The sequence below is a fragment of the Balaenoptera borealis genome (genome assembly GCF_965194805.1).
Source record: "Balaenoptera borealis genome assembly, chromosome: 2".
Taxonomy (NCBI): Eukaryota; Metazoa; Chordata; class Mammalia; order Artiodactyla; family Balaenopteridae; genus Balaenoptera; species Balaenoptera borealis.
In genome coordinates, this window is record NC_138867.1 from 164,482,509 (window position 1) to 164,508,444 (window position 25,936).

The 25,936-nt window shown below is 51.3% G+C and overlaps 2 protein-coding genes across 5 annotated transcripts; one reads left to right on the forward strand and one right to left on the reverse strand.

Moving 5' to 3' along the window:
- On the forward strand, nucleotides 1–24,805 carry HIGD2A (HIG1 hypoxia inducible domain family member 2A). 3 transcript variants are annotated; one of them, XM_082381602.1, is made up of 4 exons: nucleotides 1–281; nucleotides 19,074–19,172; nucleotides 23,796–23,830; nucleotides 24,593–24,805. In XM_082381602.1, exons 1-4 carry the CDS (start codon nucleotides 128–130, stop codon nucleotides 24,695–24,697), a joined length of 393 nt encoding a protein of 130 aa, XP_082237728.1. In that variant the 5' UTR covers nucleotides 1–127; the 3' UTR covers nucleotides 24,698–24,805. The 3 variants fall into 3 exon arrangements, with proteins under 3 accessions (XP_082237728.1, XP_082237729.1, XP_082237730.1); XM_082381603.1 differs by lacking the exon at nucleotides 23,796–23,830; XM_082381604.1 differs by lacking the exons at nucleotides 19,074–19,172; nucleotides 23,796–23,830; nucleotides 24,593–24,805 and adding an exon at nucleotides 658–1,075 and having other exon boundaries at nucleotides 73–281.
- Nucleotides 2,904–21,041, reverse strand: CLTB (clathrin light chain B). Of its 2 annotated transcripts, XM_082381598.1 has the most exons (6): nucleotides 20,633–21,041; nucleotides 15,566–15,612; nucleotides 8,443–8,560; nucleotides 8,070–8,181; nucleotides 6,217–6,270; nucleotides 2,904–3,350 (listed from the first exon to the last, which is right to left on the reverse strand). In XM_082381598.1, exons 1-6 carry the CDS (start codon nucleotides 20,817–20,819, stop codon nucleotides 3,179–3,181), a joined length of 690 nt encoding a protein of 229 aa, XP_082237724.1. In that variant the 5' UTR covers nucleotides 20,820–21,041; the 3' UTR covers nucleotides 2,904–3,178. The 2 variants fall into 2 exon arrangements, with proteins under 2 accessions (XP_082237724.1, XP_082237725.1); XM_082381599.1 differs by lacking the exon at nucleotides 6,217–6,270 and having other exon boundaries at nucleotides 20,633–21,034.
- Nucleotides 24,806–25,936: the final 1,131 nt, after the last annotated feature.

Here is a 25,936-nt window from a genome sequence, read left to right on the forward strand (position 1 = left end):
CAGAGTGCCATGAGGGATTACACCTGCGTACAACACTGAGCAAAGTCCTTTTCCCCGCCTTCTTTGATGACCTCATCAGGAGGCGGGGTTTAGCGTCCGATTTTCTCCTAAGGCTGTAGCCGAAAACATGGCGACTCCTCGCCCTGTCACTCCGGAGGCACCCTTTGAACCATCGCAGCCCCCAGTCATTGAGGGCTTTAGCCCCAGTGTATACAGCACTTCGGAAAGCTTCAAGGAAAAGTTTCTTCGCAAGACCCGCGAGAACCCAATGGTACCCATAGGTAAGCAAGCGGGCGCTAAAGGTACTGTAGACCAAGAAGACAGTGATATAGAGGGGAATGAAATCGGGGAGGACCGGGGACGCCAGGTGGGGACCGGAATGAGAGTGGACCAGAGATGTAGCGAAGGGGCCGGGCGGTGAGGGGCTGGGCGGTGATTGGAGCAGGAGCTGGACGGGATTGGAGCAGGAGCTGGACGGGATTGGGGCGCTGAGATGGGGCCGATTCTGACTCGAAGGACCCCCGCTTCGGCCAGCCCCTCCCACCTCAGCTCCACCCCATACCCCCCTCTCCTCAGCTGCTGTTTAGAGATTTTGACCCTGGGGGCGGGAGCCCAAAGCGGGGAGGGTGCTTCCCACCTGCTTTGTCGCCTCTTCAGGCTGCCTGGGCACAGCGGCCGCCCTTACCTACGGCCTCTACTGCTTCCACCGGGGTCAGAGCCAGCGCTCCCAGCTTATGATGCGCACTCGAATCGCCGCCCAGGGCTTCACGGTCGTAGCCATCTTGATGGGTCTGGCTGCCTCCACTCTGAAATCTCGACCCTGAGTCGGTGGCCTGGCCTTGAAAGCTCCGCGGAGATCGTTCCCAGCTCCAGGAGCAACCACCGGTCCTGCCACTGGCATTATTCCCTCATCTCCCCTGACAAGCCCCTGTATCAGTGGGGGCAGAAGTGGCCAATTGTGTAACCGACAGATTTTTTTCAGAAATCTCAGGTTCGGTTCAGTTTGAGTGTTGCATACTTCTAGTTGTGCTGCACCTTCTCCACTCCCTACTTAATAAACTCTGATCCACTTGTAGTTTGGTGAATTCATTCCCAGTCTCACCCCCATGGTTTTTGGTCTTTGGTTTTAGGAGAAAACAGACTAAAGACTGCAGGGACTCTTAGAATTCCAATAGTCTACTGATTCTCAAACTTTCCTGGTAAGAATCACCCTGGGGTACTTATTAAAAGTAGAGAGTCTCTACAGTGATGTTATACGAAAAAAACCAAAAAACAAAAAACTGATCTTTCCAACAGTTTTCAAACTTTCAGTAGAAAACCTTCCTTCATATGAGGGCTGCCATGGTTCTGTCAGAGGCAGGGGGCTCTGCCCTCCACTTCTACTCCTGACCCCAATCCCACCTCCTGAGAGCACCTAAGGCTCCACTGATCTAGACCATCTCAGCTTGGTTCTTGATGCATTTTACGGACCAGGAAACTGAGGCTTAGAGAAGCAGCCTGGTGTAACAGAAAGAGCATAAAGCATAATCCCAAAGCTTGCCAGTGGTTTGTGGCAGCACCTAGTGTTTTATGGCTAAGGAAAAAAGGAGGCTGGAGACCTGAGCAAACTCTAGAAAGAGGCAACTCATGAGTTTCTCATTCATGTAAAGTCTCAAACAGGTGTTCCTGGTCTGCAGTCAGCCCTAAAGTGTTGATTCAGATTCAGGTTCCTTCTATCCATGACTCCATCAGTTTCAACACCAGCTGAATGACTTAGGCCAGCTAAGTTTCTTGCCCCCACCATGGTCTTTCAGCTGTAAGACAGAGATTATAAATGTAAAGCAGTACATTGTGGTGACCCTTGGCCTCCACAAGGAACAGATATGAAGTGGTGAGGACTATGGCACTTCTAGATAGGATGGCCACTATTTTTAACTGTTGGTGTTGTGGGCCCACCCCCCCAAAAAAAAAAGATTAGTTGAAGTCCTAACCCCAGTACCTCAGAATGTGACCTTATTTGGGAATAGGGTCTTTTCAGAGGAAATCAAGTTAAAATGAGGTCAGTAGGGTGGGCCCTAATCCAATATGACTGGTGACCTTATACATGGACACAGCGACAGACACGTATAGAGAGCAGGCGACGTGAAGATGAACTCAGGATTGTAGTAATGCTTGTACAAGGCAAGGAACACCCAGGAACACAGATCCTTCCCTAGTGCCTTTAGAGGGATCATGGCCCTGCTGACACCATGATTTCAGACTTATGACCTCCAGAACAGTGAGACAATAAATTTCTGTTGTTCTGAACCAGACGCTGTGGTATTTTGTTATGGCAGCTCTGGGAAACTAATACGGTTGGCAATTAAATATTTTTAAACATTGTTCAGATCACAATGGCTTGAACATAACCTGTTTGCAACTCTGTTGAAGGGGAAGGTGTTGTCACTGATTGTTTCTCCCAAATCCACAAAAGAGCACAGCTGAAAGAGGGAGAGGGTCCTGACCAATCCCAAGGAAGGGCTGTGGCAGAGGCTACCTTCACCAGCCCCTCACCCAGGCAAAGAGGGAGCCCCCACCGGGAACCTCTGGTCTTGCCTCTTCCCTCCAAGCTGCTTCCCCTCTGAGTGTCTGTGGCTATATGACAGACCAACAGAATCCCTATGTCACGGGTTTGTTCAAGGATCAGAAAGGATCAAGCTTGCAAAAGCATTCTGTGAGAGGTTGTCTTTCCTCCTGGGGCTGGAGGCAGCAGACATAGACAGATTGGGATGCCCTCTGCGAGCTGGGAGCTCCTGGGTTACCAGGGAAATAGCCCTACCTTCTCTCAAGCCCATGAAGCTGGGAAAGTTCTAAGTACAAACAGCCCTGACACCAGTTGTGGCTTCCAGAGAAATGAGAATGATAATAAATAAGTGTAAAAAGAGTTAACAACACACCCTTTAAGCCAAGAAAAAAAAATACATCAGGAGGGACAGTCACAATTTTGTGGACCGAGAGGAGATGTGAGGGGCTGGGCCATAGGGCCGTGAGGGAATGACAGTTGAGAGGGGTGAGGGTTCCCCTTCCCGGCCCCGGGAGATGGCGAGGAACAGAATAGGCTGTGTAGCAGCTGCTGGAGGCATTTCCCCCCTGGCCAAAGCAGCTGCTCCTCCTCTGCCCGGCCCGGCCCCTGTTTGGCGGCCATGTTGGTGGCAGGCTCCTAGCGGGACAGCGGCGTCTGCTTCAGGGACATGAGCACCGAGCGCAGGCGGGACACGTCTTTGCACTGCTTGCTGCTCTTGGGGTTGAAGTCACACAGCTGGGCCACCTTCTCCCACTCTGTGCCTGGGGTCTCCTCCTTGGATTCCTTCACAAAAGCCTCCTCAGATGCCCTGCAGGTGGAGATAGGACAGAGGTTTCATAGCTGTCTGCCTTTCCCCTGAATCAGTGATGCTCTGCTCCCACTGAGCAAGGCTGCTTTGTCCGGCCTACTCTGGGGTCCTTTGTCTAGACGTCTCCTCCCCAGCCCCGGGCCCTCTGACCTCAGGCCCCCAGGAACAGCCTTGCCATCAGAGGAAGCCTGGTTTGGTCCTGCCTCAGGGCCTTTGTACTTTCGGTCACCTCTTCCCCCAGACCTGTTCATGGCTTGTTGCTTCTTGTAATTCAGGTCTGAGTGCAGGCCTTACCTCCTCAGAAAGGTCTTCCCTTGCCACTGTAGCTCAAGTAGCCTCCTACCCCTGCCCCAGCACTGTCTGTTCATTACCTCTCTATCAGGAGTTCCCAAACTGGGGCTCCTGACACCTAAAGGCCCTTGGAGGAACTAATGCAGTACCTCAGCTATTTACATTTCCAAAAACTGAGCAGGACATTGACTAACCACCTAACTGAAGTCTCTGGTTCAGCATTGCCTCGGGGTTCTGTGGACCCTATAAGTGTTCTTTAGAAAAGAGTTGTGGTCAAAAATGTATAGAAGAATCAGTTAAAGAAGATCTTCAAAACAAGACTTGCAAAGCCTTTAATGTGCTTATGTGCACCACGAACGTGAGTACACGATGGGTATAGCATCTGCCACATCCCAAGCATACTTGACTACAGAACTCTTTTTAGCCCAGAATGACTATTATCTCTGTGGCGCCACAGCCTGAGGAATGCTCCACTGGAGTCTTTGCCTTTGATTAGAATCAAATTAGGATGGAAACTGGTGGGTTTTTCATCAGAAGTTCTGGCTGACAGTTATAGAAGCCACTGATTAAGGAACAATGGGGAAACAAAGTATAATAAATGTAGTTTAGTGGACAAAACCTAAACATGGGAGTCATTAAGAGAAAAGCAATAAGGGATTCTGGGGTGGGGAGGGCTGGGTGTGTGTCCTGTTTAGCCAACAAGTGTCCCTAAAGCCCCTTTCTCCTTGGAAGCCCCCTGCATCTCAAGCAGGACCAGTTCTGCCACATGCCAGGCACTGGCTGATGGCAGGGAGCTCTCCAGGTGATCCCCATGGGATCGAGGATGAGCCGGCCCCAGATCAGGTGACCCGGCCCCTCGCTTGTGATCTTGCTTCCCTGCTGTGTGCTAATTTCCTAACCTGGGAAGGGAGGATCAGTGCCTCCACCTTCCTGATCTGTCTCACTGGCCTGAGAATCAAACAACGTAGCAGGTATGTGCAAGCTTGAGAAAATGTAAGGTGCTGTGTGGCATTGGCTGACCAGTGGGGCTGAGGGGAGCGATCCTAGGAGCTCTCTCTTCTGGGTCAAGAGGCTCCCCTCTAACCTTGTTGCTCAAAGTGGGGTTCATGGTCCAGCAGCACCAGCATCACCATGGAGCTTGTTGCAAATGCAGAATCATGGCCTCACCTCAGTCCTTCTGAATCAGAATCTCCATTTTGACAAGAGGTGATTCATAGGCACATGGAAGTCTGAGAAGCGCTGGTCTAGACTATTCCTCTCTTCAGGACTCCCTTGGGTGCTCCTTGGTCCATTTCTTCGGGCGCAACAGGAGCAATGAACCCCCTGTGGTATTCCCCAGCGCTGATGCCCTTCTGCCATCCCCACTCTCCTGCTTGAAACCTCCCATGGCTCCCCGCTGCCTTCAGGATCAAGTCTGAGCTTTTTAACATCTCACGACAGGCTTTTTGCAACTGGCTCCAAACTGACCTTCTCTCCCCATTCCCACCGCCCGAGGCGCTGCAGGCCGATAGATATTTCCCATCTCATTGCCTTTGCCCCAGCAGCTTTTCCCACCTAGGATGCCATTCCCTTCTCACCATCCCCACCCAGCACACTCCTTCTCACACTTTAAGGGCCGGCGGACTCTGATCTCTGAAGCCTGCCCGGGCTCTCCCTGAGCCCACCGTGTCCTTGCATGTGGCTCTTATCACAACACACTCCTGATCATGAGCAACCTGGGGGGACAGACCGTGTGTGTCTTATTCCTGTCTGACCAGAGAGTGGCACTGGACAGATGGGAGAGTGGATGGAAGGAAGGAGTGGAAGGCTGTTACTCTGGTGTGCCCCATGATCTGTGAGAGAAGCGTTAGCCCAGACAGTGTCAGAGGCCTGCCAAGGGCGTATCCAGAGCGAGGAACAGCAAATATTTGGCACATACACACGTGGCAATCATCACACATTCATCACTGCATTTTTTTCTTCGGCTTCACAATCCCCAGCATACCGTCCAGGCTGTGACTACCAACCAGTGGGGCGGCATAAGAGGAAATCTCTGCCATCTCTGGTCTGGATCAGGCACAGGACCAACTAGACCCCAAAGCAGAAACACGTGAAAGGGAACCACTGGTGGTCTGGGCAGGGGCTCATGACCAAATTCAGGCTGAAGTTCTAAGGAGGAGCAGTGCACTTGTGGGCAGGAGCGGGGGATGGCTGTGCATTCTTCATAACTCCAGCACCAGCACTCAGTGTTTGTTTTGTTCAACAGAAGACTCACTCCACCTCCCCCCTCCAAGAGGCATCTCAGAAGTAGGGAGTTGGGCTGCTTTGCCCTTTGCCTCTCTCACCTGGTGATGGCCAGACATTCCTTTCTTTTCTTTGCCTGGATTTTAGCAAAGCTGTCTCAAAGATGCTCAATAAACATTTGCTGGAGGGATGGAGGTGAGGGTTGGTGCCTGTACCCAGCCCTCAGGCTCACCTCCTGCTCTGATCATCGCCCCAGGCCCAGCCATACTCATTTATACCCCACAAGGGGGAGACTCAAGAAACTGTGCCAGCCACACACAGGCCCTTGCAGAGGAGCAAAGGAGACACGTACACGTAGCCGATGATATCAGCATCTGGCTGCTGGTAGAATGCTTTGTCGGCGATCCTTGAGGGAAGGGGGTTAGGTGGGGGAAGACGGGATGGCAAGATGGACAGACAGGCAGAGGGTTAAAGAGAAAGAGAGACAGCGTTAGTACCTCCAGTTGGAGACGTGTTAGGAAGCATAGTTCTGGAAGGCTCGGCAACTCTCCACAGTCCTGAGAGGAGAGCAGGGATCCTCCACCCACCCGAGTGGGTGGCCTTTTCTAAAACTCAGCCCTATCATATTAGTCCCCCTGTTTACAAACCTTCAGTGGTGCCCCACCGCCTGTGTCTGCCCGCCCCTCGCCTCCGAGGCCCTGCACATGTGAGCCCTCATTCCGGCCCTCTCTCCCACCACTCCCTGGTGCCCAAGCACAACGTCCTTTCTTTCGTGTCATGCTGTTCCCTAGCCTAGAATACCCTCCCCCACCCCCTGCCCTCTTTCTCCTGGTGAACTCCTACCCACCTTCCAAAGCCCAGGCCCCCAGACACAGAGGTTCCTCCGCCACCCACATCCCTTGCTTCCACAGCTTTCCTGCAGAGGGCCCTACTGGTGAGTTCAGCCGTACCCGTGTGTTTCCCTCCTCTGCTCTTTGAGGACACAGACTGGGTCCTTCTCAGCTCGGCCTCCCCAGTGCCCAACCAGGGCCTGGCATGCAGCAGCTTCCAGCTGGTGGCTTCCCAGAGCCAGCCTTTTCCTTCCTGGCAAGTCTGGTACCTTGAAGTGCACAGCCTCAGAGGCAGGGGCTGCTGGCAGTCTCTAGTCTGAGACCATTTCTGCAAGGTATTCTCCGGTGGGCCTCCGCTATCTTTCCTGACCAACATCTGTCCCCCTTCTTCCAGGAAGGACATCCTGATTGTCCTTTGAAGCCTCAGCTGCCCCCACTCAATCCCTGTGGTTTGGGTGGGACCAGACCCCACACACAACCCAAGTAATGGGACTATCGACCAAGCTTGGACCATGGGAGAGTCCCTCCCCCTGGGACAATCACTGGGCCTGGGGTGGGCACGTGACCCACACCAGACCAATGAAGGTCAGGTCGAGGACTTCAGCTAGAGCTGTTGGGAGCAAGAGGCTTATTTTCACTGAAGTTGCCAAGAAAATAGAGCAGAAGCCTGGAGCTGCTAGTGGCCACCTTTGCCCCCATCCCAGGGGTGTGTGCCCAAGAGTGATGGCCATGTAGGGGAAAGCAGACCGAGAGACAGTAAAAGTGAGCACTGACGAACTTTGTTTCAGTGCCTGAGTCCACTGGGTCTGCAGCCCTTACCCCTGGCCTTTCCAGTTACATAGGCCACTAATTTCCCTTTATTCTTTAGCCACCTATGGGTCGAAGTGTTGTCATTTCTATAAGCAATAAAATCCTGCACTCGGCTTGGTTCTTCCCTTCCAGCCAGGCCTGTGTTCTCTGTCATGATAACCATGGCCACAGGGGGCCCAGGCTGAGCTGTTGGCCACTGGGCTCCAGGACAGCCTGGCTTACATTCCAGTGGGTCCCAGGACCTCGTCTGCTGACTGGCAGACTCACTTTTCTCTGTCGTGGTGTGGAGGTCAGAGCTTAACGGCGTACCAGCTCTGCAGAGTTCAGCGCGCTGAGTTCCACAGGCCGCTGAGGAAACATCATTGTGGGTTCGGCTTCTCCTTCCTCCGTGTTCTTGCCACCAAATCACCCATCCTCGAGACAGTCCCCCCACCATAGTTCCTCTCACTGTCCCCGTAGGTCCTCTCATGTCCCCGTAGCTCCTCATGTCCCCGTAGGTCCTCTCATGTCCCCATAGCACCCTCGTGACCCTACAGTCCCCTCACACCCTCATAGCTCCTCTCACCGGTTGTTGATCTTGTTCTTCTCAACTTGTTCACTCTGGCGCTGGTTCCATTCCTCCAGGTCCTTCTTGGCCTTCTCCCGCCACTCCTGTTCCATCACTTTGGAGGCAGCATCTGCAACCCCCAACAGGTGAATGAACAGCGGCTTTCCGGGAGGGATGTGAGGCACAGCCGGCTGTGCTTCTGGCTGCTGCTTCTCCCCTCGGCCCCGGCAGGCAGCCCTGGGTCCATCCTCAGCCAATCCCACATTAAGGTGGGGCAGGGCCCCATATAGCCTAAGGCTTCCCCACCCGACCGTGTCCCAGAGAGCCAACCCAGTGGGGAGCCCGGGGCCAGGGGGCCCAGCCCAGCTTGCACACTCAGCCCTGCCCTCACCCAGCTCTTGCAGCCGTTTCCGCTGCTCCTCTCTCCATTTGCGGATGCTCTCGGGTTCCTGCGTCAGCCTGTCGACCTGGGCAATTGCAGCGTAGCCATCAGCTGGACCGTTAGCCTCCTAGGACACAAACACACGGCAGTGTACCCAGCCCGTCCACCTGCCCCCCCGTCTCTGGCACCTGAGTACCAGGACACCCCCTCACATCTCAAACCACCTCATACCCACTGTCTCCTGGGACTGTACCCTGCCTTTGCACTTGCTGTGCCCTCTGCCAGTAATTCTGCTCCTTGTGTGACTGTGGGCAAGTTACTCAACCTCTCTGTGCCTCGCTTTCCTCATCTTAAAATGGGCTACAAAATAGCACCCACCCCACAGGGTTAATATGGGGATGAAATGAGTTTAAAAAGTGTAAAGAACTTCAAACGCTTCTTGGCACTCAGAGAGTTCCCTGTGTTTCTATCATTAAAGCCCCACTCTATTAGTTTTATTTACCCAATAACACAGTCCTAAATGGCCTCACTTTATAATATGCTTACTTGTCCATTGTCTGTCTCCTCCATCAGAATGTCACCCTGTGGCAACAGGGACCTTGCCTGTCCTGTTCACTGCTGTGTCCCCAGCAACCAGCACAGTGCCTGGCATGTAGCAGGTACTCAATAACTATTTGCTGAGTGAACGAGCAGCCCTGAGATAGGCAGGGTGGCCATGGCTACGATTGTACAGTGACGAAAAACTCAGACTCTGCAGCTGGACCATCTGGGTTCAAATCCCACCTCTACTGCCTACTATATATGTGTGTAGCCCAGGCAAGTTGCTCAACATTGCCTGGCCTCAGTTTTCTCATCTGAAATGGGAATAGTAATAAAAGTACCTCTAAGAGCTAGTTGTGAGGATTTGATGCAACAATATTTATAAGACATTTACAAGAGTGCCTGGCATAGAGTGATGGCTCAGTAAATGGTAGCTAGAATTATTATTATTATTATTATTATTATTCATTCCCATTTTATAGGGGAGGAAACTGAGGCCAGGAGAGATGGCACAACACAGTGGCAGAAGCAGGGCCAGAGTCCAGTCCTCTGGCTCCCAAGCCAGGGCTCTGCCCAATTCTCCACGCCACCTGCCAGGGTGGGGACTTGAAGCATTGCAGGCTGAGAGCTCAGCCCAGCAAGGATGGGGCTCCCCTCTGGTCTCGCAAAGCTGGAGACTTTATGATCCAGCCCCATCTCCTGGCACGCCCACTCTGGTGCTCTGTCCGCCCCGTGCATTCCTGTCTGCACACATCCCACACGCCCATGCTGCCCGCCTTTGTCTCCTCTGTGCTTTCGGCCTTCAGTTGTCTTCCCTCCTTTCTCCAGCTGATGAAATCTTATTCCACCCCACGAGTTTCCAGCTCAGAGGTCACCAGCTCTGGGATATTTCCCAGCCCCCAAACAGATTTCACACCCTGTCCTCTCTGTGCTCCCTGTCACACCCTCACCTTCTACTGCGGGTGTCTCCCCGCTGGACCGCGAGCTCCCGGTGGGCAGGACGGGACCTTGTTTATAGCCTCTGAACTCCTGTCCCATCTTTTCATTGCTCCCTGTGCTCCTCCTGCTAGCACTCATCAAAACTGTCACGAGTACCAGAGAATCTTCTCCCCACCCAACAACATCTGTCCAGTGGTGCCCGCTGTGGGCACACAGCTGGTGCTCAGTAAGCAGTGGCCGTGTGGATGAAGACCCCACCCCACCCCGGGGCCAGCATGTGCCCGGTTCAGAGGAAGGGCTGGGTAAGCGTCTGCCCAAGGGGCTGTGGGCAGCAGGGCGAAGGAGCACGCAGATGGAACATCAGGGCTGCATCTCCAGCTGTCTTTGGGGAGAAGGAAGGGCAGGCCCAGGGCGGAGAGGTGCAGCCTGGCTCCTCGGATCAGGCCCACCCTTGGGTGGGGCAGTTGGGGCGCTGTCCTTATTCCTCTTTCCTGCCCAGCATTACACTTCAACTGAGAGAGTCTCTCAAGACATCTCGAGGGACCTTTCCAGGGCCCTAATCTGGACAACACGAGTTGATCACGGATGTACCTTTCCAGTTCTGGGAACAACCCTGTCCTGAGGCTAGGCTACCAGGACCTCTGCCCAATCCTATAGACTGTCCCATCTGCAGACAAATGCAGTTACTTTTACTTCCTACGTGTTTATCCAGGTGCTACATTTTATTTCTTCTTGGCACTCAGGATATCTTAAAAGCTTGGTTTGTTTACATGTTTACCATCTGCCCTCCCCACCCCACCCTACCCCACCCCCCAGTAAGTGAATTCCATGAGGACAGAGACTGCCTGTCTCTGTATAGTATGTAGAACATGGAGGGCCTGGCTGTAGGAGGATTTCAAGAGCATTACTTGAATGAATTAACAGATGTTCAGGCTTGGGGTCAGGGATGAACGAGACAGCCCATCATCCGGGAGCTTGGCAAAGGGAGTCCCTCACAAATGACGACCATGGCTGGGGTACATGCATAACACGGGTCATGAAAAGAGTGGGGACAAGGGAGGGCATGACCTTTCTAGCCTGGGAGCACAGTAGGCTGGGAAGAGATAGGGAAAGGGCATTTCAGACCAAGAGCTGGCAGCTTAAGGACCACATGAGGCCGGTGCCTTTGGAAAAATCTGAGTACAGAAATGCTACCAGGTGTGGAGCAGATGGGGTGGGAGAGGTGGGCTGGAGGGGGTCCTCTGGGCAGAAGTCATCCCACGGTGTCCTTCAGGACCCACCATCTCCATCAAGACTGCCCTAAAATTAAGACTCACAGGTTACAGCGTTTTAAAACTTGCAGAGAACTTGCAATTAAACGGTTCTCTTTGGTCTTTACAACCCTACATGGTGGGTTTCATTATCTTTGTTTTACAGGTAGGAAAAGTCTAGCTCCAAAGTCCCAAGGTCACCCGGCCAGGAAATGGCAGGGCCAGAATTCAAACTGAATTCCTGGGTGTCACACATAGCCACACATGTGGCCACACAGGCAATAGGGACCAAAGTTACTTCTGTGTCACGTGATTTTGGTCTCCCTGATAAGTCTACCATCCCAAGATTGGAGACTGCGCCCCCTCCTCCCACTGCCCCACGCCCCATTCACCGTCTGTCTCTCTCACACCCACACACGTACCCCCCTTGGCTCGCTTAGTGGCTAGGTCAGGGATTTAGAAGCAGCTTCCAGGGCTACAGAGCACTTTTCTCAACAGACCTGCGGAGGCAGCAGTGCAGGGCTTCTAATCCCAATTTCACAAATGAGAAATCCAGCTCAGAGCAGTGACTAGTCCAAAGCCGTCCGGCTGGGAAAAGCCAGAAATGAAGCGCAGGTTGTCTGACTCCATCCAAACTCCTTTGCCGCAGCCCACCACAGCGCCCCGTGTAGGTGCAGCGCCCCGCGTAGGAGCAGTCTGGGTGTAGGAGCAGCTTGAGAAACCCTGGGGCTTCTCTGGGTCTGGGTGGGGGTGGGGAGCCTAGAGCAGCTGCACTGCACATCCAGGGGCACTGCTAGGTGTGGTCCAAGCATGCTGTGCCCAGAGGTGGCCGTGGCCCAGGCCCTGGGCGCAAAGCCTGGCCAAGCTGGGCCTGCGTCCTCCACCAGCACGGCCTAGTAACAGGCTCTGGCTGGGAGCTGTGCCCGCCCCCCCAACCCCCATCCCTTCCGCCTGCAGGCACAGCAGCCCTGCACCCATGGTCTCTTCAGGTTCCCCCAGCACACCCTTCTCTGCAGCAGATGCCAGGCTCCAGGCAAGCCCCAGACTGCGTGTCTTATCCTCTGTGCCTTTGCACATGCTGTCCCACTAGCCAGGACCACCCACATGCCCCTGGGCAGCCTGGAACCCACTTCCAGCATCCGTCCCTGTCACACTCTCTGACTTCAGTGCAGCGCCTGGCGCCTGAACCTGGTTCAGGTCCCAGCTCTTCCCGGCTGTGCAACCAGAGCTATTAAACCTCCCTGTGTGTCCTCCTCCTCATCTGTAAAATGGGGATAATGACAGAACCTACATCGTAGGGGTGTTGGGAGGATGAAATGAGTTAATCCACATAAAGCTTTTGGGTGGTGCCTGACGCATAGTAAGAACTCTTGAGACCAGCCCCACACCCAAGCCCTTGCCATCCTGCATGATTTTCAGGTCTCTGTCCTTTGAGCTCTTTGAGGACAAACATCCATGGGATTTGCCTCTACATCCGAGGCCCTGAGCACAGCGCATGGCACTCAGAATGCGAGTTGACTAAATGAAGGAATGAGGGGCTGCCTGCAAAGCGATGTGGAGGGCACAGGGACACAGCATCAGAGCGACTGGGCTTTAAGTCCCCTCGTGCCACTCACTGGATGTGCGACCTTTAAGAAGTCCCTTCCCTGGGCTCCTTAGGTTTCGTCACCTATCAATTGGGAGTGACAACAACCCACTCAGGGTGCAAAATGGGGCCTGAATGTGATAACTGCCCTGCGACCCCTGTAGCCTGTAGCGGACGTGCACATGCACATGCACAGGTGGCAGAGCTGCAGGGCTCACCATAGCCTGTGGCAGGCCCCCAGCAGGCCGGCTCGCGCTGCACCATCGCCGCAACCAGGAAGAACATAGTGGTGCTGCCAGCAGACAAGGCCCTGAGAAGCTGTTTGCTGGCTCCCCTTCTCCAGCTGCTCTGGACTTATTTTCCTGCCCTGCCCCTGCCAGTGAGCAGTGAGGTCGGGAGGGCCACAGCCGGGCTCCTCTTTAATCACTTGACTGCTGCAGTGAGGAAATCAGGTCAGCCGCCAGCGGGGCTGGCAGCCCAGCAGGGCTCACCAGGGGCTGCAGGAATACTCTGAGCCCCTCCCAAGCTTGAAAGGGAAGGGGTCAGGAATGGCCAGGACCAAAAGGCCACAGGCTACAGTCAGGGCCAGGCTTGTCTCAGCCCAGCTCCCCAGCACTCCTCTCCCGAGGGACCCCCTCCGCTGGACACTGGATACCACCACAAGGGCTTCTGGGGGGCCATGCTGGCCGAGCATGTGCTGTGACTCCAGGGACAGCCAGGAGGATGAGGCATAACCGATCTGTGGGACTGACCAGCTAAAGCTAAGCTGAGCTGAGCTGTTGATTCCTCTAAGTAGCTCAACGGGGATGCAGGCTTATGCTTAGGACTTGTTGGGGATCAGGTTCACAGTTGGACCCCCTAGTGGCCCATAGCCTTCCAGAAAAGATTAAGAAAGGTAGCAGGAAAGTTCTGCCCAGGACCCTTGAAAGCCTGGGGTGCACAAGCCAGACCCTGCTCTATGCTCCATCCTAAGAAAAGTCTGCAGGGGCTTCCCACCCGCCAGCCGGCTGCTGTGGCCTGCCCGGTCCAGCAACAAGGGGATGGTACAAAGGGCACCAGATCAGGGGCAGGAGACCTAGATGAACCTGAACTTGGCCACTAAGCTTCTGAGTGGCTCGCCTCATCTGTGACCCCTCCCCTGCCTGTAAGGATGCTAGCGTGGCACAGATGTGAAATGAGTTACAGATAAACATAGCTGGGGTTATTCTTGGTAGCAGTGAGAATGAGAGTTACCACCGAGATTGGGGAGGAGGCCCAGGGTTTCTCAGATCCACTAAATACAAAGCGAGGCCTGGGGCAGGGAGGGAGAAGGCCTCAAGATCCTAATGTATAAAAAGGGAAAATTATCCTGCTCATGGTGTTCTAGGTACTTCTCCGGTCCCAAGTGTATCTCCAGCTCCAGGGCCACTTTAGGACACAGACCTTTTGGGTCAGGCCAAGTCCTTTTGAGTGTGCCCAGGGCAGGAGCAGCCTGAGTCTCAATGCTCTGCCAAACTGTACCAGCGTCAATGCTGCTTATTTGGTGCTCTCAGGCCCAGGGACACAGGAAGCCCTTAAAGTCCTAGAGACTGACTTTTCTAGCTTGCTGGTAGTTGAGTAATTTTCCAGAAATCGGACTTGGCCAGTTGCCCTGTGTAAGGTACCAGCCCATCCCTCTTACATAAGAAAGTATTGTTTGTTCTCCCTGAGGATTTAGGAAGCCAGCTCCTCCACGAAGCAGAGCTCAGGAGATCCTGCAGCTGCAGCCCCAGCAGTCAAGGGTCTCTGAGCCAGTCCAGTGGGAATTAAAGTTTATCCAGTGAAGGTTTTGCCCCCCCCCCCAGGTATCTGCAGGTTGGGGGTGAAGACTGTTGCACCTGTGGGGTCCTGGGGATGCTATTTGTGGTCCAAGTTCTTTAAGTACTTTCAAAATGATCTGTGTATGTATGAAGGGAGGGGGGTTAGGTGAGTGTGGAGAGAAGCAGTCTTTAACTAGAAATATCTTTACTAGCTGTTTTTTTTTTGAGGGGGGTGAGTGTGTGCGTGTGTGTGTTATAGGATCACTACAAAGAATTTTAAAACAATCCAGTGAAAGTGAAAGCCCTTTCCTTATCCCCCCTTCTCCCACAAGCTCGGGGCTAACCACTGCTAACAGTTGGTACACATCCTTTCAGATCTTTCGTGAAAACATATTTCTAAAATAAAAAACAGGACCATACTGTGCATATTATTCTGCAAGCTGCTTTTCCGTTTACTATATTATAGGCATCTTTTCATGTCAATACAGAAAGCTCTGACTGCTCTTTTTAACAACAGAATGGTTTTCCAATTTACCTACCCAGGCCCTCAATACTAGGCACTTAGGTTGTTTCCAGTTTGTCTGCTATTAAAATTATCCTGCAAAGAATCTGGGTGTCCTTGTCCAGCTATTTCCTTCAGGAAAATTCTGAGAAGTGGAATCTCTGGGTCCAAGGCTCACCCAGTTAAAATGCTCAGACATGGTGGAGATGACCACTGGATTCAGCCTCCCACCAATGGCACACACGTGTGCAGGGCCCTGTGTTTCCTTTAGTCCATGCCACTGCAGGCCACTTAATCTCTCCCTCTGGAAGCTGGACATCACCATGGGCAACCTGAGGCCACACCCCATTGATCCCTGTGGTCCTTATTCTTCATCCCCGTCTCCGACATGACCAAAAAAACCACGTAAAAACCTCTCTTGATGTTCCCATCCCAATGAACAGAACTTGAATCCCTAATCCTACCCATGATGGGGGCCAAAAGTTACTGAGACCCAGGCTGTCGGTCCCTGCCCCTGCTACGACAGAATCTTGCTTACCTGATACACATCTCCATTGACTGTGGTCCCCATGTCCTCAGAACCCGCTGGAAAGAGAACAGGAGACAGCATCACTCATTGCTCAGCTTATAGCAAGCAGGGTCTTACATTAGCCCCCGAAGCAACCTCTGTATATGTCCATGTGCGTACTGACTCCCCACCCTACACGCACACATAATGGCTACGTAAATAACCTGGGCTCAATCCTTGACTGTGCACAAAGCCTTCTCACAGCCATTATGACCTCTGATTTTCACCACAGACTTGTGACAAAGTTGTTATCAACCCATTTTACAGATTCTCAAATCGAGGCTCAGAGAGGCTACGTGATTGCCCAAGGTCACCCAGCCAGTTATAGCACCTCACCTACCTGAAATTAATTTCCCCTCAGCCACGGCTGGGAATGGCCCGACTGTCTGTGGAGCTTGTGCCCGGTGAGGAGGCAGAGGCTCTGGAGGCTCAGGGCAGGGTCTGCGAGGACTCAGGAAGAGGGGCCTGCGCGTCTCTGCCTGTCCCTGTGGTGCCTTGAGCAATGGCTCCACCTGGGAGAGCAGGAATCACAGCCCCCACCAGGCAGCACCTGGCCTATTTTTCCTCCTCCTGCCCATCCCAGAAGGATTCGATTTTGCCCTCACCTAAACAATGACTCCTCCCGGTCCCTTTCCCTGACATCTGGTTAGTCACAAATTCCTGTGGCTTCTGCTGCAACAAGAATCCTCAAAGTTGCCCTCCGCCCTCTGCCCCCTGCCTGGCCCACCTGTACAACTACTTTGGCCTGTCTGCCCCGCTACTGGCAAGCACCTGGAGGGGCACGCCTGTGTCCATTATCCTCACCGCTGTCTTCCCCAGAGCCGTGCACGGTACCTGTGACTTAGGACGCGCTCAGAAACTATTTGTTGAATAAGCAAATGAATCAATGCATTAAAGAAAGAAGGAATAGATGGTTTTTGTCCACTCACTGGCCTCCCTGCCTCCATCTTCACCCTCTCCCAAACCTCTTTCAAACCAGCTGCCAAGGTTGACGTTTTGAAAAGCATACACTTGCCTATGTCACTCCTCTAATTAAAAATATAATGAACACAAACCAAAAGGAAATCCACTTCCCGTGGACCATGGTGGCCGACAGGGCCTGCTCCTTCCTTGGGGCCTTGGCAGGTGCTGTCCCCTCTCCCTAGAAAGCTCTCCTGCCCATTTCCATGTGGGCTGCTTCCTCACGCCCTTCAGCCGCTGCTCAAACACTGCCTTATTAGAGGCCTTCCCTGACCACCCCTGACATGCATCTCCCAGCACCCCTACCTCCTCCCCTGGGCAGTTATTTTCTCTATAGCACCTACCACAGCCTGATATGCTTATTTTTGTATGTGCTTATTATCTGTTTTCCCCACTTGAATGCCCTCTGGGAGGGCAGGGACTTTGTTTTGTCCACTGCTGGGATCCAGCACCTAGAACAGTGCCTGGCACATAATAGGAGCCCAATAAATATTTGTTGAATGAGTACATTGAACCTTGGCCCATAGCTCGTGAGGATCTTTACAATCTGGCCCTGCCCATTTTTCCTGCCTCACTTCCCACCAGTCCCTCCCACAAACCCTATTCTGGTTTCCTCCTTCCCCAAACACACTATGCCGCATCCCACACCTTCCTTCCTACTTCCCTCACTAAAGAATGCTCTTTGGGATCCAGTCGTTCACCAAGGCCCAGTTCACAAGTCACCCCCTCTGGGAAGCCCTCTACTACTTCCCCTACTTCCCTGGGTGCTGATGGAAGGTCTCAACTCTGGGGTATCCCAGAATATCGTACAGAACCCTCCACCCTCTTATGCGATTACTGTGACCTCCCACAGGTCATGCACTCCCTTATCAGGCTCTGTACCCCACTCAGCTCCTAAGGGTGAGCAGTGTTGGCTAAATGGAAGCTGAATTGCTCTTTGGGGGCCCACTGTTATCTACAAGGCCTGAGGACTCTCAGAAACTGCAATGCCTCTTAGCCAAGACCCACAGGAGGCTGCACGAGATCACCGCAGATGGACAAGTACACTTTACCAGCCAGATAGAGCTGTGAGTAACGGTGACAGTGTTTTCAGCTTGGGGACTGAAGAGAAGGATACTTCATCCCATGGAAATAATGCCCAGCTGATATAGATTATAATCAACTTTGTTTTCACAGCCAAACAGTGATTGATTTTGACCAACCGTTGTCAGCCATCCTCCCTACTCATTCAGATGGGGTTTCTCCTGCATGGGTGGCCTGGCCCCTAAATCAGTGGCAACATCTTCTGCAAAGTGGCTTCTTCTCCTGGGGCATCTCCTCTAGCAGGGCCTTACGTTACCAGGGTCCATTCACGATGATGCTGGTCTGTGTGCCTGGCATTTCTGGAGGGGAAGTTGCGGCCCCGCCCCCCCGACCAGTCCCAGTCTCAGGCCCCTCTTCCACAGGTGCCCACCCTGGCCTTCAGAAAGTCTCCGTGCCCCAGTCTCTCAGTCCCATGAGTGTTCCCCTGGAATGAGGCTTAACCTCTTTGGGAATCCACACACAGCCACACACAGAATTACAAGTCTCTGTCCCCACAATGAGTAGCCCATGGCACGTTGATAATCACGTGTCCACGGTCCGAAGCCGGCACAACAGGAGTGCGGCAGATACGAGTCCCGAGGATAACCCCATGGGTGTTGCTTCTCTCAGATCCCTGACCCCTTTTGAAATGGAGGCAGACAAGGGTCCAGAACATTCCTGGGAGGTTACTGAGGCCCATCAGGGGAAATGGGCTTGCCAGGAAATGACTGGGCAAGTCAGGGTCAGAGCCAGGCGGAGTGCTTAGAAATCTGGGTGTGAAAATGTACACACCTCCTGGGCCCTACCCAAGGCTGATGAATGGAAACAAAGTATCCATTGCTCAGGCTGGCCTTAGTTCCAGCCCCAGAGGAGAGACTCAAAGTGGCTCAGGCTCAGGCCTACACTAAACAGTCTCCCCAGGGGTACCTGGGAGCCCAACGTCAGTGCGCTCAGCACAGGGGCATCATTCAAGAGACGAGACTCAGCAGTGATGACTGGTGTTGGCTGCGGGAGCTTCCGCCCAGCTCCCAGCAGCCCAAGGCACATTTTCCGCCCCTCATTTGGACTTCTGGCACTCATCACTGGTCTCGGGGGATTACTTGCTCATCACCATCTAGGCCTAGGAGGAGCAGATCAATTCCATCCTATCTGGCTACCTATTGAGCCGCCATCCCATAACCCCTCCTGGATCCCCATGCCCCACTCAGCAGAGCAGCTGAGCATTTGCAGCTTTAGTGGTTGTGAGTCTGGGAGACCCTCAGAGGGCCATGTCCCTGCTTCTCTCCCTGCCACCTCAGGTCTGGGGCCAATCTGTGCACCACCCCTGCCGGAGAGGGAACCTCTCATCCAGGCTGTAAACCCCTGGAGCCCCATTGTCCTGGGAGAGGTCACAGCCTGCTCAACCCCCAGCCACCTCTGCAGCCCTCTGCCTGACTTCTACCTGCTTCTCTCTTAGGTGGTTCTGATACTGGCTCTCCCAGCAGGGCCTCTCCCAGGCCAACCCGACTGGGGAAGTTGGTGGTCTCAAGGGGAAGATGTGGACAAATGAATACTGGTACGTGAACGTGGGCCCACATTTCCTAGGAATTCGCTGGGATGTGTGAGGGTCCTGCTGAAGTGTTAGGAATTGCTGCTTCTTCAGAAGTCCTCCACTGCTGGCTTGGTTGGGTAGCAGAAGACCCCCCTCCCTACCTCTACATCTCATCACCTCCCAGGGTGACTGCCACAGCATTTGAAAGAGCATGGAGCCCACAGTTGAGAAGCCTGGGATCAAGTCCCAGATCTGTCACTCATGGCTGTGTGACTTTGAGCGAGATACTCAGGCTCTCTGGGCCTCCAGTTTCTTATACGTTACAAAAGGCTTGTTATGTTTCTCATACCAAGAGGATACAGAGATGCTTCAAGCTCCTCAAGCCACAGGAACTGTCTTATTCATATCTGTATCCCCACTGGGCCTGGCACACAGTAGGTGCTCAGTAAATGCTGAATGAATACAAACATGACTAAAAGGATCCTTACTTGTAAACATTTTTTTAAAATATGTAAGGTACCACTTATTCCAACAGGCCCATAAACTCCTACCAAAATGACAACATTAACAAGAAGCAAGCACTGTTTTGGAGGTACCCATGAAAGTGATATCTACTTTTTTACTAGATACTTTTAAGAAATTGCCCTTTCAGGCAGGACCAGGGCAGGAACATTGTTGATATACACAGTATTGCAAGGACCAGGCCCCAAATCCTGAGTCCTGGACCACCTTTGGAAAACCATTGAGCTACAAACCCCAGGAGGACAGGACCACATCTGACTGAAGCCCCCTGTGCTCCTGCCCCCACCCTGGTGTCTAACTCAGAGCCTGGCATATGGAAGACAGTGCGGTCAGGTGGAAAGAGTTAGAGTTAGAGAGAAATGGTTTAGAGTCCTCACTCTGCCACTTACTAGTTGTTTCAGTAGTGTACATTTTGAGCCTCGGTTTTGCCATCTCTGAAATGGGTTTAACAATGCATATGAAATGATTAAATGTAAGAAAAGTGCCTAGACCAGTGACTGCAGGATGGCAGGTGTTCCCCAGGGAAGGTCTGTGAGTTCTTGGAGCACCCAGCGTCCCCTGCTTTCCCAGCTGTTAGGAGGGAGCTACGTCTGAGGGGCAGGGAGATCTGGGGCTCTGCCCACACCTGCAGGGCTCAACCTGGGACAGCCAGCCTACTGGGAAGCTCAAGCCTGGGCTGTGTTGGATTCCAGAGCCAGGCAATAGTGGAGTTGGCCTGGGGATGAAATGTCATGACGAATTTCTATCCTGGGAGCCACCAGATCCACAGCCCCAAGCAAGGCCTCAGATGGGGATCTCCAAAAGATCCTCCCGCCCCCGCCGCATCTCCTCCAGGTCCGGGTCAGGCACACACTAGCCCCAGGCCTGCTCCTGGCTGGCCGTAGCAGGCCCTCTTCACTCCACCCGGTACCCCGGGTGCGAGCCCCAGGACCCCCAACCCCCAGGCCACCGGGCTGACTCACCCCCACTCGCGGGTCCCGGTTGCGCGAGGGCCGCCTGGCCGCCAGCAGGTGCCCCGAAGCCCTCGTCATTCTCTATGCCCGCGATTTCACTCTCCTGCTGGGCCAGGAAGGCAGCCGCTGGGTCCTCCTCGGCCGCCTCGGGGGCCCCGCTCTCCGTCGACGAGAAGAAGCCAAAGTCATCAGCCATTTTCCCCACGTCTCTGCTGAAGCGTCCGCCTGGCGCTCGGCTCTGCCCGGCGCGTGCCCCGCCTTGCGCCCGGCGGCCGCGACACTGTCACCCGAACCGCCCGGGGGAGCCGGCCTCGGCGGGGACGGGCTCGGCGCGGCGGCCCCGCACTTCCTCTCCGCCACCGGGCCCGGCTCGCCTGTCACTGCGGCTGCAGGCGGGAGGAGCCGGGACGGGAATGCGGTGATGTCACCGGCCGAGGGAGGAGGCCCGCAGGACGGCCGGAGGTCGCCTCGCAGCGGCCACAGGAGGGCGGCAGCAGGACGGCGGCGCAGCCCGAGGGGCCCAGAGGCCAGGGCCGCGCTCCTCGCTCCGGGCCAGCAGCATGCATTTCCAGGACACCAGGACAGGGCGCAGCTCCCGCAGGGTCTAGAGGCGAAGCGGACTGGAGAAAGTGACCATAGTGTGTACAGGGCCACCGCAGGTTGGCAGCCCGGGCTTCGGGAGCACCGAGGGGGTGGTCGCTGCGCAACCTGGCCCCTGATTCATTCTGCAAAAGTTTCTTCTCCTAAGCTAGGCGGGTGTTATGAAGCCCATTATCATGAGCCTTGGAGAAATGACAGTAAGTCCCACGGCTTTATTGCATCTTTCCTGCAAGTCCAGGGCCTTTCCCACAAGGCCGTGTTGTTTCCGTGCATTTTTTTAAGCACTTCCTTTCATTCGGTGAGGCTTCAGCTCAGACCGCCAGAGTTTGTGTGTCCTGACTGGGTCCCTACTTGGAGGCTGGGTCCCTTAAATGTCCCTTAAGGATGAACCAGCTTGGGAAAGGCAGACCTAATTTATCCAGGCAGCCTGCCGCTGTCACCCTGAGTAAACAGTCTCCAAAATACAGTAAAACCGAGCCTTGGCGCCGGGGAGAATACAACCTAAGAGGCCTACAGATGGGAAATGGCCAGACAGCACAGCGTAAAAGGCGCTCTGACATTTAAACACAGGGTATTGGGGGGCCCGGAGAACCACCATTGGATCTGGACTTTGGGATTTTCTCTTTCTGATTTGAAACTTGAAAGTCAACTATAACCTGGAAAAGAGAAAGGAAAGATGCGCTGCAAACTGTGGGTTCCCTTGGGGGTGGGGAGCAGAAGGCTAGACCGAAGGGCAATTTCAGTTTTGCACAGTAATAATTTGATGTAGTTTTCACTGTTATGATGAGAATATAATCATTTATCAGTAGTGTAAGAAAGAAAGAAAGAAGCTTCAGGCCCTGCACAACCTGGTCCAAGCACAGCACTCCATCATCATCCATCTCATTCCTCTTCCTCATTCCCCCAGCTGCAGGCTCAGGTTCTGAAAAGACCTTGAAAGTTTCCTAGTTTAATAAACCAGCCATAAATGTCGACTCCAGGTTTCATAGAGACAGAAGGACTAGTGAACATGCTATGTGCCCGCTGTGATCTCCCCTGGATGTTCTTACTTGATTCCCAGAGACTTCGGTGCCACTACAGGCCCTCTTCCCAACTATTTCCTCCTTCCTTCCTGCTCCTTCCTAATTTAGCCATCAGCAGAATTTAGCTCCATGCTTAATTTATACAAGTTACTGGTCCAGATCATTCTGCAACCATGCTTGCTCTTGTACATGACTCTTATTCTTAATCATGAATATTAAAAATGATCGTTAAAAAGTTATCTTTTGAACCATGCAGCACTTCTTTGTGCTGGAGATTCCCACTTTCTTGACACCTCCCTAAATATCTTTGGAGATCTCTAAACACAGTTCTTGTCTTCTAATTCTCCATTTAATTGTGAAGCTCAGTAATGGTCAAAAGACATGAATAAATAAAGTTGAGTAAAGATATGGGACAGTCTCACAGAATCTAAATTTCAGCTTATGAAGTCTTAAGTGGAGAAATTTTAAAAACATTTTTAATGGAAAATTTCAAGCATGCAGAAGAGTAGGAAGATTGATATAATATGACTCTACATACTAACCCCTGAACCTCAGTGTCACCAACATAGACTCAGTCTTGTTTCATCTACAACCTTTATTCCTCCCCATATATTATATAATTTCATCTGTAAATCATTCACTATGTTAACTTCTATTTTTTTAATTTAGAGATTTTTTTTTAATTGTGGTAAAAAAATACATCAAAAGTATGGCCTTTACCATTTTTAAGTGTACAGTTCAGTAGTGTTAAGTACATTTACATGGTTGTTCAACAGATATCCAACTTTTTCATATTACAAAACAAATTCTAGGACTTCCCTGGTGGCGCGGTGGTTAAGAACCTGCCTGCCAATGCAAGGGACACGGGTTCGAGCCCTGGCCTGGAAAGATCCCACATGCCGTAGAGCAACTAAGCCCGTGCACCACAACTACTGAGCCTGAGCTCTAGAGCCCGCAAGCCACAACTACTGAGCCCATGTGCCACAACTACTGAAGCCTTCACGCCTAGAGCCCGTGCTCTGCAACCAGAGAAGCCACGACAATGAGAAGCCTGCGCACCGCAGCAAAGAGTAGCCCCCGCTCACCACAACTAGAGAAAACCCGCACACAGCAACGAAGACCCAACACAGCCAAAAATCAATAAATAAATTTATAAAACAAACAAACAAACAAAAAAAGTCTATACCCGTTAAACAATTCCTCACTTTCCCTTCCTCAAAGCCCATGGCAACCATCAGTCTACTTTCTGCTAATATAAATTTGACGGCTTTAGATACCTCACAAAGGTGAAATCATACAGTATTGTATCCTTATTTCACTTAGCATAATGTTCTCAAGGTTCACCATGTTCTGACAGATGTAGCATGTGTCAGAATTTCCTCCCTTTTTAAGGCTGAATAATATTCCATTGTATGATGTATATACCACATTTTCTTCATCCATCCGTCCATGGACACTTGGGTTGGTTCCACCTTAGTTATTATGAATAATGCTGCTGTTAACACAGATGTGCAAATATCTCTTTGAGATCCTGCTTTCTGTTCTTTTAGATATATACCCAGGAATGGCATTGCTGGATCATATGGTAATTCTATTTTCAATGTTTTGAAGAATCACCACACTGGTTTCCAGAGCCACTACACCATTTTACATTCCCACTAATAAGCTCCTTTTTTTTTTTTTTTTTGATTTTACTTTCAAGGTTCCCCACTGCCCTTTTTAATTTCAGACTTACAGAAAACTGTAAATAATTCCCATAGGCCTCTCACCAGATTCCTTAGATGATAACACTTTATCACATTGTCTTTATTCTTTTTTCTTCTGTCTCTCTTTCTCCTATACTGTTGGAGAGTAAGTTGTAGACACCATGACCCTACATCCCAAAATATTTCACTTTATGTTTTCCTAACAATAAGGACATTCATTTACATAACCATTATACAATTATCAAAATCAAGGTATTAATATTCATATAATACCATTATCAAATTGACATAACTTACTCAGATTTCACCAAATGTCCCAACAATCGAAGAAAAGAAAATCCCAGATAATGTATTTATGTATTGCATTCAGTTACCTTCTCTGTTTGATCTTCAATCTAGAACCGTTCCTCTCTTTATTTCTCTTTCATGACATTGATGTCTTGAAGATTACTAGTCAGTTATTTCATCCTTCAATTTGAGTTGTCTTTGTTTCCTCCTGATTAGATTCAGGTTAAACATTTTTGGCAGGAATAATACAAATGTGATGCTGAGTTCCTCTCAGTGCATCATGTCAGGAAACACATAATGTCAGTTTCTCCAGTTACTGGTGATGTTTATTTATGTATTTTTTTATTTTTTAGCCGCTGGCATGCGAGATCTCAGTTCCCCAACCAGGGGTCAAACCCGCATCCCCTGCATTGGAAGCTCGGAGTCTTAACTGGACCGCCAGGGATGTCCACTGGTGATGTCAACATTGATCACTTGGTTAAGGTGGTGTCTGTCAGGTTTCTCCACTGTAAAATTACTACTTTTCCCTTTATAATTAATAAATATCTTGTGGAGGGGTACATTAATACTTGTAAATTTTATGTCACTCCGTAAAATTACACCAATTCATTCATTACAGCATCTACTGATTTTTGCATGATGCAGGCATTATAATGATAGTTGCCAAACGGTAATTTTCTAGTTCCATCATTCCTTATACATTTATTAGTTGGCTTTCTACTATAGGGAAAGTGTTTGTCTGTTATGTCTGCAAGATTCATAGACTCATTTGATCCAAGTGGGTTGTAGTATTTTGCTATCATTATTTATTTTAGTGCTCAAATTGTCCAAGATTGGGTCAGTGGGAGCCCCTTCAAGCTGGCTCCTGTGTTTCTGATATGTCTACATCATTCTTTGAGCACATTCTCACTTTCTGGCACAGCAAAGTGTTCCAGGCTTAAGAATAAGCCATTTCTCTATCATCAAAAAGTCTACAAAGAATAAATGCTAGGGAGGGTGTGGAGAAAAGGGAACCCTCCTACACTGTGGTGGGAATGTAAATTGGTGCAGCCACTATGGAAAACAGTATGGAGGTTCCTTAATAAAGCTAGAAATAGAGTTACCATATGATCCAGCAATCCTACTCATGGGCATATATCTGGAAAAGACAAAAACTCTTAATTCAAAAAGATACATGAACCCCAATGTTCATAGCAACACCATTTACAATAGCCAAGGCATGGAAACAACCCAAGTGCCCATCAACAGATGATTGGTTTAAGAAGATGTGCCATATATATATATATATATATGGCACAGCAACAGCAACATGGGTGGGCCTAGAGAATATCATATTAAGTGAAGTAAGTCAGACAGAGAAAGACAATTATTATATGATATCACATATATGTGGAATCTAACAACAATACAAATGAATCTATATACAAAACAGAAATAAATACACAGACATAGAAAACAAACTTATGGTTACCAAAGGGGAAAAGGGGGGAGGGGAGGGATAAATTGGGGGGGGGAATAAATTAGGAGTATGGAATTAACAGATACAAACAATTATACTATACATAAAATAGATGAGCAACAAGGATTTACTGTATAACACAGGGAAGAATATTCAGTATCTTCTAATCACCTCTAATGGAAAATAATCTGAAAATATATATATATAACTGAATCACTTTGCTGTACCCCTGAAACTA

What these genes read in the sequence shown, in the direction of transcription:
- HIGD2A (XM_082381602.1), top strand. Translation starts at nt 128, where the DNA reads ATGGCGACTCCTCGCCCTGTCACTCCGGAGGCACCCTTTGAACCATCG. An exon ending in GAACCCAATGGTACCCATAG is followed by an intron (nt 282 to 19,073) that starts GTAAGCAAGCGG and finishes CTTCTCTCTTAG; the next exon opens with GTGGTTCTGATACTGGCTCT. An exon ending in ATGTGGACAAATGAATACTG is followed by an intron (nt 19,173 to 23,795) that starts GTACGTGAACGT and finishes CTGTTCTTTTAG; the next exon opens with ATATATACCCAGGAATGGCA.
- CLTB (XM_082381598.1), bottom strand. Translation starts at nt 20,819, where the DNA reads ATGGCTGATGACTTTGGCTTCTTCTCGTCGACGGAGAGCGGGGCCCCC. An exon ending in TCAATGGAGATGTGTATCAG is followed by an intron (nt 8,561 to 15,565) that starts GTAAGCAAGATT and finishes TTTGTGTCCTAG; the next exon opens with GAGGCTAACGGTCCAGCTGA. An exon ending in AAGAACAAGATCAACAACCG is followed by an intron (nt 6,271 to 8,069) that starts GTGAGAGGAGCT and finishes CCTTCCCTCAAG; the next exon opens with GATCGCCGACAAAGCATTCT.